The sequence below is a fragment of the Oryctolagus cuniculus genome, chromosome 1 (genome assembly GCF_051225735.1).
Source record: "Oryctolagus cuniculus isolate XC-2025 breed Fujian yellow rabbit chromosome 1, ASM5122573v1, whole genome shotgun sequence".
NCBI lineage: Eukaryota > Metazoa > Chordata > Mammalia > Lagomorpha > Leporidae > Oryctolagus > Oryctolagus cuniculus.
Genome location: NC_142867.1, coordinates 105862929 through 105879687, shown reverse-complemented (window position 1 = coordinate 105879687; position 16759 = coordinate 105862929). Strand labels below are relative to the sequence as shown.

The 16759-nt window shown below is 49.4% G+C and overlaps 1 protein-coding gene across 1 annotated transcript; it reads right to left on the bottom strand.

Annotated features, from left to right (window-relative positions):
- Nucleotides 1-9830: 9830 nt before the first annotated feature.
- CLDN25 (claudin 25) lies at nucleotides 9831-14361 on the bottom strand. The gene has a single exon (XM_070078459.2). It carries the CDS (start codon nucleotides 11318-11320, stop codon nucleotides 10631-10633), a length of 690 nt encoding a protein of 229 aa, XP_069934560.2. The 5' UTR covers nucleotides 11321-14361; the 3' UTR covers nucleotides 9831-10630.
- Nucleotides 14362-16759: the final 2398 nt, after the last annotated feature.

Sequence of the window (16759 nt, the reverse complement as noted above, 5' to 3'; positions counted from 1 at the left end):
AGCTCTCTGTTATGCCCTGAGAAAGCAGTAGAAGATGGCCCAAGTCGTTGGGCCTCTGCACCCATGTGGAAGACCCGGAAGAAGCTCTGGGCTCCTGGCTTCCGATTGGAGCCAGCTCTAGCCGATTGTGGCCATTTGGAGAGTGAACCAGTGGATGGAAGATCTTTCACTTTCTCTGTCTCTGCCTCTCTGCAACTTTGCCTTTCAAATAAATAAATCTTAAAAAACAAAACAAGATGTGCTTCAGTGGCAGGTGTTTGGCATACCTGGTAAGATGCTGCTTGAGGTGCCTGCATCCCATGTTGGAGTGCCTGGTTCGAGTCCTGCTCCTCCGCTTCTGATCTAGCTTCCTGCTATGGCCCACTCTGCAAGACAGCAAATGATGGCTCAAGACTTGTGTCTCTGGGGCCGCCGCCTGCCATGTGTGCATCACATAGGAGCTCCAGGTCATGTTCCGGCTGCTCCATTTCTGATCCAGCTCCCTGCTACTGGCCTAGGAAAAGCAGCGGAAGATGGCCCAAGTGTTTGGGCCCCTGCCACTCATGTGGGAGACCCAGATAATACTCCTGGCTCCTGGGTTTGGCCTGGGCTAGCCCTGGCAGTTGGGGCCATCTGGGGAGTAAACCAGTGGATGGGAGAGCTCTCCCTCTCTCTGTAACTCTTTCAAGTAAATTAACTAATTTTAAAAAATGGATCTCTGGGCTCTTGTTTTCAGCCTGGCCCAACTCCACTTATTACAGGCATTTGGCAAGTGAACCAGCAGATGAAAGATCTCTCCGTGTGTCTCTCTACCTTACAAATAAAATGGAAAAAAAAAAAATGTGGTTCATGGAAAGAACATTGACACTGGAATCTGACACATCTAAGTTCAAATACTGGCTGGACCTGTTTTCGTGGTCTACAATATAGGAAAATACTTAACCTTGTAGTTGTGTTTAAAGGAGAGAGTAGCAATGACTCAGGGTAAAGTGGACTTTCAGATGCAGTTCTCACAAGGAGTTCACAGGGCAAGAATTGGAAGGGTTGTCCTGACTGTGCAGGGCCCACAGCTAGGTTCTAAGTAATTGGCACACAAAGTGGGTACATGGGATTATGGGCCTCTTGGTACACAGCTATGTTCATATTTGCCAGTCTGAAGGGAAGACAGTGCTACTGAAGGGATTGTGGCTTATGCTGGGTATAAACATTACAGGATCTCCTATCTAATTGTTTGCCTGTTTAGATGTATTTGTCTTTAATAGTGTTACTGAGTGGCCTGACCTTGGTAGAGTATCGTAAGTGATTAGCTTTATATTCTTTAAGTGTAATTTTGCTTTCTAAAACTTATTTCAAAGACAGATGGAGAGGCCGGTGCCACGGCTCAATAGGCTAATCCTCCACCTGTGGTGCCGGCACACCGGGTTCTAGTCCCAGTTGGGGCACCGGTTCTGTCCCAGTTGCTCCTCTTCCAGTCCAGCTCTCTGCTGTGGCCTGGGAGTGCAGTGGAGGATGGCCCAGGTCCTTGGGCCCTGCACCCCATGGGAGACCAGGATAAGTACCTGGCTCCTTCCATCGGATCAGCGCGGTGCACCAGCCACAGCAGCCATTGGGGGGTGAACCAACGGAAAAAGGAAGACCTTCCTCTGTCACTCTGTCCACTCTGCCTGTCCAAAAAAAAAAAAAAAAAGACAGATGGAGAGAGATCTTTCATGCATGGGTTTACTCTCCCAAATCCCTGCAACAGCAGAGCTGGGCCAGGCTGAAGCCAGGAGCCCATTAACTCAATCCAGTTCTTCCCTGTGGGTGGCAGGGACCTGAGTACTCAAGCCACCACCTGCTGCCTCCTGGGCTGTGCATTAGCAGGAAGCTGGAATCGGAAGCAGAGCTGGAACTCAAGCTCAGGCGCTCCGACAGGGGATGCGGGCATCCCGAGTAACACCTTAACCACTGCACGAAACACCCACCCCCAAAACTTTAGTTTTGCTTGCGCTGTGACTTCAGTATGAGCTTTTGAATCCATTTCCCTGCCACTTGACAGCATCTCAAGAAGATCTCGTGGCTTTATTGTCACAAGTGAATATAAAACCAGAATTGCAGAGTTCAGAGCAGTTTGTAGCCAATTCCCTTTCACCCACTTGTTTGGATGCTTCTCCCCTGCCCTTAGTCCAGGCCTCACCCTGAAGTTCAGACTCAAGAAGTTAGCAAGGGGCCATAGGATTTCTTCCTCTCTTCCATTCCTTCTTTTATCTTTTTGTTTTTTAAGATTTATTTATTTATTTATTTGAAAGGCAGAGTTACAGAGAGGCAGAGGCAGAGTGGGCGGCGTTGAGTAGGGGGGTCTTCCATCCTCTGGTTCACTCTCAAAATGGCCGTACAAACCAGAGCTGAGCCTATCTGAAGCCAGGAGCTTCTTCTGGGTCCCCTACACAGGTGCAGGGGCCCAAGGAGTTGGGCCATCTTCTACTGCTTTCCCAGGCCACAGCAGAGAGCTGGATCGGAAGTAGAGCAGCTGGGATTAGAACCAGCGTCCCTATGGGATGCCGGCACTGCAGGCAGTGGCTCTATTGGCTACACCACAGTGCCAGCCCCCATTCCTTCTTATCAGCCCCAACTTGGTTCCTCTAGAGAGGAAAGTTTATGGGAGAAGCAGGCACAGAACATTTTTACATTTAAAAAAAAAAAACAAACTTGTAGTATTCTCTGGATTCACTGCTTTCTGTTAGATCAGGGATCTAATCATTAGCTTTTAGAGGGTATTTTATAGGCTTTTCAGGAATCCTGTAGGAAAGCTCCATGTTTCATTCCCTGATGGTTTCTGGGTTTTCTGGCTGATCCCTCTCCATCCCTGTCAGCTCCTGCCCTCCTCATTCCCCTTGTCTTCCCGTGCTCTGGGACACTATCACCAGGACAGCCTTCCCCAGCGTCCACCGGGCTGCAGGGCTCACTGCCTTGCCCCAGTTAAAGGCAGAGGTGCAGGCCTGCCACTGTCCTGCCTGCAGGCTGCTCCAGCGGCAGCGGCCACCCATCTCTAGACTTCCACAAGCGGATCAGGCCTTCCCAAGGGCTTCCTCGGGCTCCACGCTGGTGACAGCACGCGTGGGCCCTGGACCTTTCTGCAGCTCAGCAGGGGTGAGAGGGGATGTACCTCAGGTACCAGTCTTTCCTCCTGGAAACAACTCTGACCTGTGAATGGAGGTCCATCTGTCCATCCCTCGCAGGGGACACAGGTAGAGAACATCACAGCACCCTTCCGGGGATGCTCACCTAATCAGTCTGGAAGCTTCTCTGCTCTGGGCTATGGAGTGCAAAGTTGACTCCTTGGCAGCAGTATGTTTAGCTTTGCCCTGGAGAATGTGAGGCCCATGTCACCCATGGAACATGTCTCTGAGACTTCAGAATTCCAAGTCTTATAAACACAGATACGGTCACGAGAAAAATGGCTGGCTTGAAAAACCCATGGATCGAGTGAAAAGGGAGCTCCAGGTTCCTGTTAGAGCAGGCTGCTGGAAGCAAACATTTAACTGAGTTTCTTACTGCCCTAGCCCTGACGGGAAAGGCACAGCTCCTGGCCACAAGCCCATGGAATTGTTTTTGCCTTTCCTCCTATCCCAGATGAATCCAACCCACCACAGGTTTCCCTAGGGCTTCTTCCCTAGGGCCACTCTCGAGGTTCAGAAGAGTCACAGAGGAGTGTTTAGCAGTGACCTTCCTGATGGTGGAATCTTCAGAACCAAAGACAGGCTGCCTGGTGGAGAAGGGAGTGCAGAGTCGCATCCAGTTCTCACTGCGTCAGCTTCGGTGAGTCCCTCAGCCACTTTCCTAGAGTCCTTTTCATAATCAAAGCTTTTGACTTGAAATATTGATTGCTTCATGTCCCTTCCTTTTTCTATCACCTTTTTTTTTTTTTTTTTTTTTTTTTTTGGACAGGCAGAGTGGACAGTGAGAGAGAGAGACAGAGAGAAAGGTCTTCCTTTGCCGTTGGTTCACCCTCCAATGGCCACTGCGGCCAGCACACTGTGGCCAGCACACCGCGCTGATCCGATGGCAGGAGCCAGGTGCTTCTCCTGGTCTCCCATGGGGTGCAGGGCCCAAGCACTTGGGCCATCCTCCACTGCACTCCCTGGCCACAGCAGAGAGCTGGCCTGGAAGAGGGGCAACCAGGACAGAATCCGGCACCCCGACCGGGACTAGAACCCGGTGTGCCGGCGCCGCAAGACGGAGGATTAGCCTAGTGAGCCGTGGCGCTGGCTTTCTATCACCTTTGATTCCATACCTTTCCATGGATAATCACGATAAAGAAATGCTTCCAGTGTTAGAATAATTTGTCATAAATCTGTTGAAGCTGATTCAGTTAGTGGGTTTTTTTCTTTCTCATTATTTCCATGTTCCAAGCAGGTGGATTTAAAACCATAGTGCTTGTAGCTGCATAGTGTCTCCTTCCTCAGACTCTTTCTCTAACAGGGGATTCCTACCAGACTTTAGAGAACATTCCTTTCTGGGGATGACATGCTGGTGCCTACTTGGGAGTTAGTGATGGTTCTCATCCTTGCCCATGTGAAAACAAAATGCCTTTGTGTCTTTTAAAAGGAGAGTTGGGAAGTGTGGGGAGCAACTCGGACTAGACTGTTACTGGAATTAAGACTTATTCTATGCATCTGCTCTCCCACAATATGGCGCTGGGAGAGGAGGAAACAGCTTCTACACAGCTGCCTCCAGTTCAACCAATAAACAGCAGGACCTGCTCCTGATTGGAGGAGAGCAGCGTACTCGGCATGTGGGTAGCAGAGTTGGGATTGGCGGAAGAGGACTATAAAGGAGGAGAGAGACGGAATGCATCAAGGAACATCTATCTGAAGGAACACCTGAGGAACATCTGTGCAGCCCCCGAGAGAGCCGGCTGGCGGTGTGCCGCTCCCCCGCGGAAGTGGGGAAAGTGGCAGGGGGAACCGCCCTTCCACGGAGGTGGAAGGATCGGTAGCCAACCCGGGAAGAACCAGCAGCAAACCCGGGGAGGGCCGAGCAGACAAAAGAACAGCACGGGGTCCTGTGTCGTTCCTCCGCGAAGAGGGGGAGCGACAGGGAAGACAGTACATTTTCTTAACCTGTAGTTTTGTGTTTCTCTCCCCTGCCCTGCCCCCTTTTTCTGTAGAGGAAACCGTAGTCACCCACTGGTGGAAACACAGCAGCGCCTGCAGACACTGGATCAGGGTGAGGGCTGCAAGGCACTGGCAGGAGCAGGTGGGCCACCTGGCAACAAACACCCTGTTTGGACATCAACATAAGCACCGAGGAGGGTTCTCCTGGTAGGTTTTGGTTTTCTCCCCGCTGTTTCAGTGCTGGTGTTTCCCTTGATCTGGTGGCTTGTCCACCCACGGAGCCGCAGGCTGAGATGAAGACAGTCATGGCATCACACCCCTGGGTTCAAGTCCTGACTCACCCACATTCCTGCCTTGAACGTGTGGCCTAAATTCCCCTAATCTGAATTTCCTCATTAAGCAAAATGAATATAGCAATATCTTCTCTCTTGATGTCAAAAACATTTCAAGATCAGGGGGTGGATGTTTGGCACAGTGGCTGACACCACTTGTGGTGCCCACATCCCATATTGGAGTGCCTGGGTTTGAGTCCCAGCGCTGCCTCCAACTCCAGCTTCCTGCTAATGTGCACCCTGGGAGGCAACAAGTGATGCCCACACACCTGAGTCCCTGCCACCCATGTGGGAGACCTGGATTGAGATCCTAGATCCCAGCTTTGGCCTGGTCCAGCCCTGGCCATCATTGGCATTTGAGCAATGAGCCAGAGGATTGGTGATCATCTCTCTCTCTCTTTCTCTTTCTCTCTTTCTCTGGAGCTCTCAAATAAATAGAATAAATACAAATAAAACATTTCAAGATATGTTCAAGGAAGCCACCAAGATGTGTGAGCATCATTTGTAAGCTCTTAAACTCTACACGACTCTAATAGGGAAACTGCACAGGGCCAGGCTGTTGGCAGAGGCTGAACAGGTTACTGCTGCCATCAACTGGGGGTGGCAGGTGAGCTCCTCTTATGCTGTGGCTTCATGTGGTCCTCAGAATGGAGACAGTGTTGCTCACCGTGGCCTCCAGGCCCTGCAAGGTCTGCTCTTTGCTGCACCAGCCTCAGCTTATACATTTTCCTCTGGCCCAGCCTTTATCTCCCAGGAAGCAAGTCCGTCCTTCGAGTTCTTAGGGTCCAGGATCCCTGTCTAGGTCACACTCCTCCAGTTGCCCCATCTGTCATGTGTCAGTTACAACTGGCACTTTCCTGAGGTGTCTCTCTCTCCCTTACTTGCCTGAATAAGGAGAGGGGAGACATTCTGTCTTCCTGTTTTCTCCTTGGCTCCTAGCATAGGGCCAGGCACCTGGCAGGTGCTTCATAAATCGTTGTTAAATGGAAGACTAATGGTCAGATGGATGAGTGACAGATGGCTCCTTCCTGTAAACACTGTGGGGGCAAGAAAACACTTAGATATGTGAGCCTTACCCTGACTGAAACTGGACCCAAAGGGCTTCGAAAGCAGATTTCTGACTTAACAGAGAAAGCCAGCAAACGTCTCCCTATATACTCAGAGGTGTTTACCTACTGGTTATTTGGATATGTTTCATTTAAATTTTTAAAAAAATTTTTCTGTATCAATTTTTCCTTTTTATTTGAAAGGTAGATTGCAGGTTCACTCCCCAAATGCCTACAGCAGCTGGAATTAGGCCATGCTGAAGTCCAGAGCCTGGAACTCAATCCAGGTCTCCCAGGTGTGAGGCAGGGACCCAAGTCTTTAAGCCAACACCATTGTCTCCAGGATGGGCCTTGGCAGGAAGTTGGATCAGAGGCAGAATCTGGAACTGCAGCCAGGCACTCCACGATGGGATGCAGGCATTCCAAGCAGTGTCTTAACCACTGTGCCCAACTCCCACCCCAGTCAAAATAGCATGAAGAAAAGGAAAGGCCGGCGCCGCGGTTCACTAGGCTAATCCTCCGCCTAGCAGCACCGGCACACCGGGTTCTAGTCCCGGTCGGGGCGCCGGATTCTGTCCCGATTGCCCCTCTTCCAGGCCAGCTCTCTGCTGTGGCCCGGGAGTGCAGTGGAGGATGGCCCAAGTGCTTGGGCCCTGCACCCACATGGGAGACCAGGAGGAAGCACCTGGCTCCTGGTTTCGGATCGGCACAGGGCCAGCCGTAGCGGCCATTTGGGGAGTGAACCAACAGAAGGAAAACCTTTCTCTCTGTCTCTCTCTCTGTCTATCTATGCCTGAAAAAAAAAAAAAAAAAAAAAAAAAAAAAAAAAAAAAAAAAAAAGAAAAGGAAAGGACATTTCCAGAGAAACGATGACCCCAGAGAAGCCTACTCTGTGTCAAAAGGTCAGTTGGGCCGGTGCTGTGGTGTAGCAGGTAAAGCTGCCACCTGCAATGCTGGCATCCCAGATGAATGCCAGTTCAAGTCCCAGCTGTTCCACTTCTGATCCAGCTTCTTGCTAATGCACCTGGTGGAGCAGTGGAAGATGGCTCAAGTGCTTGGGTCCCTTCACCCATGTGTTAGACCTGGAAGAAGCTCCTGGCTTCGGATCAGCGCAGCTCCAGCCATTGCAGCCATCTGGGGAATGAACCAGCGGATGGAAGACCTCTCTCTCTCTCTGCCTCTCCTTCTCTCTCCATATAACTCTGGCTTTCAAGTAAATAAATAAATCTTTTTTTAAATATTTGTTTATTTGAAGGGGATGGTTTCACAGAGAGGTCTTCCAACCGCTGGTTCAATCTCCAAGTGGCCTCAACAGCCTGGGCTGGGCCAGGCCCCGAAGCCAGGAGCCAGGAGCATCACCCAGGTCTCCCACATGGGTGACAGGGGCCCAGACATTGGACCATCTTCTGATGCTTTTCCCAGGCCATTAGCAGGGAGCTGGATGGGAAGTAGAGCAGCCAGGACACAAGCTGGTACCCAAATAGGAAGTGAGCATTGCAGGTGGCGGCTGTACCCTCTATGCTACAACGCCGGCCCCTATGTGGTACCTCTCTAAGGAAGGATCTGGCCTGGGCTGCTTTGGTGAATTTGCTTATCCTTGTGTTGGCATGAGCAGTAGCTACTTCACGATCCCAGGGCTGTTTCATCAAGAGGCACAAGGCATTGTGGGACCTCAGGGCTGAGCTGGGAATGTGCAGCTACACCTGGGGGAGGGAGAGTCTGGCCGACACTGTGAGACCTCTGAACCTGAAGTGACCTATTTGGGGACAGTGGGAACTGACCAATGACAATAGCTGTCCTCCTGGTGGAACTTGCTGGCTGGGTCTTTGGTGAGTCTTCAAGTGATTATGGAAGTGGGGGGAACGGATGGTCTTTAGGAGAACAGGGTGGATATGCAGAGTGATTGCAGCTGACAGACAGGTTCATGAGTAACATGAGGCTCCTCCTTGAGGACTTGCAGAAATGCCTGAGAAACAGCTGGGGTGGGGTTGTAAGAAGAGAACCTGCCAGTGCAGGTAGGGCAAGCAAAGGAACTTGAGTTATTTGAAAGGGACTTCCTATGCAGCCACAGCCTGCGTAAGGCTGCTGCCATTTGGGCTAAAACTGAAGGCATTTGGCTGACACCGCGGCTCACTAGGCTAATCCTCCACCTGCAGCGCCGGCACCCCAGGTTCTAGTACCGGTTGGGGTGCCAGATTCTGTCCCAGTTGCTCCTCTTCCAGTCCAGCTCTCTGATGTGACCTGGGAAGGCAGTGGAGGATGGCCCAAGTGCTTGGGCCCTGCACCCGCATGGGAGATCAGGAGGAATCACCTGGCTCCTGGCTTCGGATCAGCTCAGCACACTGGCCATAGTGGCCATTTGAGGGGTGAACCAATGGAAGGAAGACCTTTCTCTCTGTCTCTCTCTCTGTCTAACTCTGCCTGTCAAAAAAAAAAAAAACAAAAAAAACCAAAAAACTGAAGGCATGTATACTATAATTGTGCATGTGGGGAGAGACATCTCGCATGATCACGTTGAGCAATACGGGGGCACACTCAAAACTTTCCTAGTTTTAGCACTGAAAGTACCCAGTCCCTGGCAAACCAGGAGGGTGGCTACCCCACCACTCACTCTCGCTAACCATTGTCTTCTGATACAAAGATAGCTCACAGAAACAAGACTATGTCTCCCCCTTTGGGATAAAGAAAGAATCTCCAGGGGCTGCTGTTGTGCTGTAGAGGGGAAAACTGCTGCCTGCAATGCTGGGCATCCCCTATGGGTGCTGGTTCATGTCCCACCTGCACCATCTCCTATCCAGCTCCTTGCTAATGGCCTGGGGAAAGCAACAGAAGATGGCACAAGATTTTGGTCCCCTGCTACCCATGTGGGAGACCCAGATGAAGCTCCTGGCTTTAGCCTGGTTCAGCTCCTGCTGTTGCGGCCAGCTGGGGAGTGAACCAGCAGATGGAAGATCTCTCATCCTCTCTCTCTCTCTCTCTCTCTCTCCCTCTTTCTGTAACTCTGACTTTCAAATAAATAAATTTTTTTTTAATTTTTAAACAGGCAGAGTGGACAGTGAGAGAGAGAGAGACAGAGAGAAAGGTCTTCCTTTTTCCGTTGGTTCACCCCCAATGGCCACTGTGGCTGGCGCACCGTGCTGATCTGAAGCCAGGAGCCAGGTGCTTCTCCTGGTCTCCCATGCGGGTGCAGGGCCCAAGCACTTGGGCCATCCTCCACTGCCCTCCCAGGCCACAGCAGAGAGCTGGACTGGAAGAGGAGCAACCGGGACAGAATCCGGCGCCCCAACCGGACTAGAACCCAGTGTGCCGGCGCCGCAGGCGGAGGATTAGCCTATTGAACCATGGCACCAGCCAATCTTTTTTTTTTTTTTTTAAAGAATCTACAAAGGAGTGGGTGGCAGTGTTGTGGTATAGCAGTTAAGCTGCCATTTATACACCAGCATCCCACATCAGAGTACTGGTTTGAGTCCTGGATGCTCAGTAGCTGCTTGCTACTTGGGCACCTGCCAACCTCATGGGAAACCTGGATGGAGTTACTGGTTCCTGGCTTTGGCCTGGCCCAACCCTGGCTGTTGTGGTCATTTGAGGAGTGAACCAGTGGATGGGTGGGGGCCAGGAGACAGGAGCTTCTTCTGGGTCTCCCACATGGGTGCATGGGCCCAAGCACTTGGGCCATCTTCCACTGCTTTCCCAGGCCATTATCAGAGAGCTAGATTGGAAGTGGAGCAGCTAGGACTCGAACTGGTGCCCATATGGGATATTGGTGCCACAGAGCTGGCCCCAAGAATTTCTACCTTAAGGGACTATTCTAGGCCAGTTCTTCATTTTCCTTTACCAAGGCACATTTGTCTGCTTTCCTGGCTCTACTTACAGTGTCTCTTCACATCACATTTTCTCTGATGGATGCAATTTTGCAATCCGTTGTCCTCAGTAATAAAAAGATCAAGTATACAAGTAATATTATGAGTTTAAAAGTATTTCTATATGAATAAAATCTCCAGTAAGAAAACTGTGTTTATTAGACATTTTCTCTGATTTTTCATCCCAAAGTTGACAAATTGGAGGGTGAACACCACCCCCAGAATGAAGCCCACAAATATGAAGTGATGGAGGGTGAGGAAGAGGAAGGGCTCTGCTGACCTTCCTTTGGCCAGAGACCCCCTGACAGGAGCCAGTCCTAGATGACCAGGCTCCTAGGTCTTGGTGTGAGGTGGAAGGAGCCGTCTGAGTCCTGCATGGGAGCGCCGAGTGGAGGGGCTGTAGGCCCAGCCAGCCAGGGAGAAGGCACATCTTCTTTCCCCAGGCAGGCTGAGAAGATGAGGAGGAGTCCACCAAGAGCAAGGCCAACCCCAGCAGCCCAGCCCAGGAAGAGGGCATCTCCAAACTCCCACCGAGGCACAATCTCAGGCACACTGTCATCCCAGAAGTCTCGGATCGTGCCGTAGGCCACCCAGGAGACTGGAAAGAGGGTGGTGGCTGAAGCTGATACCTCCAAGGTCCCTCCCAAAAGGCAAAGCTGCCTCTTGCAAGCCCATCTCATCTTGTGAAACTGGAAGCATTCCAACCCACAGGCAGAGAGGAGAAGCCCCAGCAGTCCCAGCACGTGGGAGGCTACCATGAGGATGCGGGATACCTGGAGCTCCAGGGGCAGAGACAGGAAGGACTCAAAGGCCTTGCACACAGTGGCGACCTCCTCCTGAGTCACGCAGGCCTCCCAGAGCCCCATGATCCAGGTCTCCATCTCGTTCAGTTCCAGATTGAGAGTCTTCCACTGGGGCAGGGCGGTGCTGACGCATGAGCAGACCCAGCCAAAGAGAGAGAGCAGCAGTCCTCCAAGCTGGACTTTGCCACAGAAGCTCCAGGCCATGGTTGTTCCTGCCACACAGGCAAAGGGAGAAGGAGGAGAGGGGCCTCGGGGACTGCTTTTCAGAGGCTTGCGTCAAAGCTCTTTCACGTGTGCAGAGCGTTCCCGTGTTAGTCTCCTGGGCAGCAGCTGAGGCAGGTGCCAGGGACTTGACACTGTTTGGATTTAGGGGGTGTGTCCAAGACTGAATGTGGGTGTGGAACCAAGGGGAGGGTCCCAGGAGTGGCAAAAAGCCAGCCAGTAAGCCATCAATATATATTTGAAGAATAATTTATATGCTTAAAGTTTAAATAGCTCTCCAGCTCTGAGATCAAAGGATGATGTTCTGGAAACACACATTGATAGAATCTTTCTGGAGGGTAAATGACTTTTTCATGTTCTGTACTTTTAAATATATTCATGCTTTGGTCCAGCACCTTATCTCCAGAAATGCATCTATGTGCTTGTGATTATATACAATGGTTTATGAAAATGTCCATTGAAATATTGTTAATTATAAATTTTGGTTAATACCAGGCAGCCTTTTTTTTTTTTTTTTTTTGACAGGCAGAGTGGACAGTGAGAGAGAGAGAGAGACAGAGAGAAAGGTCTTCCTTTACCGTTGGTTCACTCCCCAGTGGCCGCTCCGGCAGGTGCGCTGTGATCGGCTCACCATGCTGATCCGAAGCCAGGAGTCAGGTACTTCTCCTGGTCTCCCATGTGGATGCAGGGCCCAAGCACTTGGGACATTCTCCACTGCACTCCCAGGCCACAGCAGAGAGCTGGCCTGGAAGAGGAGCAACCGGGACAGAATCCGGCGCCCCGACCGGGACTAGAACCCGGTGTGCTGGCACTGCAGGTGGAGGATGAGCCTGTTGAGCCGCGGCGCCGGCCACCAGGTAGCCTTTGTAAAATGATGTTGTGGAAGAAATTGAAATGCCATGAACAATGTTGATATGTTGTTAGATGAGAAAAGCGGATGAGCAAGCAAAGCAATCTATAGAATACAATTTCTTTTTCATAAGAAAGTGTCTATATGGTGGGGCAGGATGCAGGTGTCTGGCACAGCAGTTAGGATATATTTGAGTATCTGGATTTGAGTCCTGGTTCCACTTCCAATTCCAGTTTCCTGCTACTGTGCACTCAGTAAGGCAGCAGGTGATGCTCAAGTTTGTGGGTCCCTGCCACCTACATGGGAGACCAGTATTGAATTCCCAGTCCCAGCCTGGGCTGTTGAGAGCATTTGGGAAGTGAACCAGTGGGTGGAAGACCTGTCTCTGTTTCAGTATATTTGTGTCTCTCTGCCTTTCAAATAAATGAAAAAAAAAAAATACGGGAAGAAGATGAAGCTCTTTTTTTTAAACAGCAGGTGTTGTGACGAGTGTTGTGGCATAGTGGTTAAAAGCCGCCTACAGTGCTGATATCCTATGTGGGTGCTGGTTCAAAGCCCAGCTGCTCCGCTTCTGATTCAGCTCCCTGCTAATGTGCTCAGGAAAGCAGCAGAAGCTGACCCAAGTGTTTGACCCCTTCCACCCACGTGGGAGACCTGGAAGAAGCTCCTGGCTCCTGACTTCAGCATGGCCCAGCCCCAGCCATGGTGGCCATTTGAGAAGTGAATCAGCACTCTCTCTCTTTCCCACTCTCTCTGTAACTGTCTTTCAAATAAATAAATCTTAAAATATAAAGTATGAATGTGTATGTATGTGTGTTACCACAAAATGTTGACCATGGATTTTTTTGGTGGTAGGATTTTAGGTAGTTTTCATTCCCTTATTTGTTCTTATCTATGTATTTTATAAATTTATCATTTAAAATTTTTATAAACAGAGAGACCCACAAATATTATTATTTTCTAACAAAAAGTGAAAATGTCCCAGTGCATAGCCCCTGGTGGGGCTAGGACAATGCTATAAATAGGTGGAACCAAACCAGCTTTCATCTGAGTTTGCTGCTGCCGCTGCCAGGTGGCAGGTTCTGACAGGACAGAAATACTTCTATGTTTTCTGAGAGCGGCTAAATGCCAGACGTTCGTCGAGACTCTTTATCTGTGTTTAGTTTTCCTGCTGCCACTGGGCGATGCAAGTTAGGTCACTTGCCTAGGACCCCAGCTGACAGGCAACAGATCCCACCTCCGCACCAGGCAGCTTGCACTGGGACTACATGCTCTTGTCTCTGGGCTGCAGCAGTTTCTTCTGCCGTGCCCTGCACCCTGGAGACATCAAGCATGTGGGTAAGAGTCTGTCGTTGTGGCAGAACATAGAAGACTGAGTTTATGATGCTGAAGTCACAAGTCGCTGATCTGGGTGTTGGCCTGTTTATAATGTAGCCTACTGCACAGCACATGGCAAATACCAAGTGGAAGCAGAGGTATGGGCTGGTCGCCAAGAAGGATGCATTTCTTGAGAAGGAAGAATCTTAAGGTTATCAGTTATATGACAGAGGCAAGCAGTATCCTCTGGAATGCTTTTTTTCTCTTTTGTATTTGATTACAGAAAATAGAGCAAATGATATAAAAAAAATTCCGATATCTCATTGCTAAGCTTCAAAAATGACCCACTCAGGCCTAGTGCTGTGGTATAGCAGGTTAAGCCGGGGTGCCTGCAACTCCGGCATTTCATATCAGAGCACACTTCAAGTCCCAGCTGCTCCGCTTCTGATCCAGCTCCCTGCTAATATGCCAGGAAAAGCAGCAGAAGATGGCCCAAGTGCTTGGGCTCTTGCTACCCATCTGGGAGACACAGATGGAATTCCATGCTCCTGGCTTTGGCCTGGACTAGCCCTGGCTGTCGTGGCCATTTGGGGAATGAGCCAGCAATGGAAGATCTTTCTCTCTGCCTTTCATATAAATACATTTAAAGAATGACCCACTCACACCAGTCTTGTTTCATGCATTCTATTTTGAAGCAAATGGGATACTCCTTCAAACTGTAGCTTCAATCACATGTGCTAATCAACATGAAAGCAAATACTATCCAAATTCAGAAATGCCATCTGCTTATACTATCCCTGGCCAGACTTGTATGTTTGATACACTACTTCCTGAAGAAGGGTATGTCTCATTATGTGTGAGCCATGATATGTTGCAAAGAATCTTTATGGAAATTGTTCCTATTTCTCTACCTTCCTGGTGGTTTACAAACATCTACGCATTGGGAAACATAAATGAATGAATGAATAAAATGGTGAATTTTAGAGTGTGTAGCCTAGTTAAGATGTCTGCATCTGGCCGGCACCGCGGCTCACTAGGCTAATCCTCCGCCTGCGGTGCCGGCACCCGGGTTCTAGTCCCGGTTGGGGCACTGGATTCTGTCCCGGATGCTCCTCTTCCAGTCTAGCTCTCTGCTGTGGCCCGGGAGTGCAGTGGAGGATGGCCCAAGTGCTTGGGCCCTGCACCCCATGGGAGACCAGGAGAAGCACCTGGCTCCTGGCTTTGGATCGGCATGGCGCACCAGCTGCAGCATGCCGGCCATAGTGGCCATTTGGGGGGGTGAACCAACGGAAGGAAGACCTTTCTATCTGTCTCTCTCACTGTCTAACTCTGCCTGTCAAAAAAAATGTCTGCATCCCTAGCCACTGGCACTGTGGCACAGCAGATAAAGCTGACACCACAGTGCCTGCATCCCATATGGGTGCCAGTTCAAGTCCCGGCTGAGTCCTGCTGCTTCACTTCCAATGCAGCTCTCTGCTATGGCCTGGGAAAGCAGTAGAAGATGGTCCAAGTCCTTGGGCCCCTGCACCCATATGGAAGACCCTGAAGAAGCTCCTGGCTCCTGGCTCCAGATCAGCCCAGTTCCAACCATTTGGGGAGTGAACTAGCAGATAGAAGACCTCTCTCTCTCTCTCTCTGCCTCTCCTTCTCTCTCTGTGAAACTCTAACTTTCAAATATTTGAGAGAGACAGAGACAGAGGCAGAGAAAGACCTTCCAATAATCTACTGGTTCACTCCCCAAATGCCCACAACAGTTGGGACCAGACCAGGCCAAAGCCAGGAGCCAGGACCTCCATCCAGGCCTCCCGTGTGAATGACAGGGATCCAAGTAATTGAACCATCACCTGCTGCCTCCAAGGTTTGTGCATTAGCAGGAAGCTGGAGTTGGAAGCAGAGCTGGTACTGTAACACAGGCACTCAAATGTGGGATGCTGACATCCCAAGTGACTACTTACTCATCTTTAACTCAGAGTCCTTCCTTTCTCTATGACTGTATCAGGGAGCTTCAAAAAGTTCATGGGAAATGGAATTGAAAGATGCTTATTTCAGTGCAAAAACTTTTGAAACTCTTGCATATGAGGTTTCAAAATTTCATGGAAATTCACGTTATGAGTATGCATAAATTTAAAATTTTGTACCAAAATATTTATCTTTTTTATTCCATTTTCCACAAACTTTTTGAAGTAATGTGGGTCCACACCTCATCTGCCTCCAAAGTAGTAATTATTAGTCTTTCTGTGATTATTTATTCACTCCTTTGGGTCCTCAGACCTAGCCCAGCACCTATGATGTAGTAATCGTTCAATACATATGCAATACAAATTTTAAGGAATTTCATCTGTAGGTTGCTCCTTGTCACCAGGCATTCATTCTTAGTGCCATTTAGAATTCAAGGGCTGGCAAGTCTACCAAACAGGTGCCTTGACTGTCCTTCAATGCTTCTCGTCTCAACACCAGTTTCATTGCCTTTATTCGTGGTACAGGATAATGAAGCTGCCTTTACTTTACTAAGATGAGATTGTTTCACACATAATTAAAACTGGCAGGGACATTAGGGTCAGCATTTACTTGGGGTCAATTATCATAAAATACTTTTTTAAAAAATTAAAGTAGTGCATATTTATTACAGAAAAACAGCAAAACAGGGAAAACACATAGATACTGTATGAGACCACTGTGTAGAGAAATAATTTGGTGTATATCCTTTATTATTCTATATGCATATTTATTTCTGTATGCAATATATTTAAGTAATGCAAATTTTAAAATTTTCATAAAACCAATTTATAATCTTTGATAGAAAGCCCACTCTACACAGGACTAATGTTTTTCACACTCCGGTAATATAAAATGCATTCCAGAGATATACGTACACAATTGTAAACTATGTAACATAAAAGGAGCGCAATTATAGGTAGCCTTTTATATATAACGAGTTGACGCCAATTCGTTGCACAACTGCAGAGGGCGCCAATCACAAAGATGCTGGTGGGCGCTTGGCCAATGAGTATTTAAGGAAAAAAAGATCGGGATGCGCTCTTTTATCTTCCGCCTAGATACTGTCACAGCTAGGCGTTTTGAAGTTGAGAAAGTCTCAGTTGGAAAGTTATTAGATGAATGACATTTCATTTCTTTTCGTGAAGAATTGGCGGGAAGAGACAGGCTATTTGAAAACAGCCAAGGAAGCAAACGCGTCACGCAGTTTGCCGACTGCGGGACACCGTGGAAATCCTCCCGAGAGCCGCGCGCGGTGC

Coding starts and splice junctions, on each gene's coding strand:
- CLDN25 (XM_070078459.2), bottom strand. CDS start 11,320: ATGGCCTGGAGCTTCTGTGGCAAAGTCCAGCTTGGAGGACTGCTGCTC.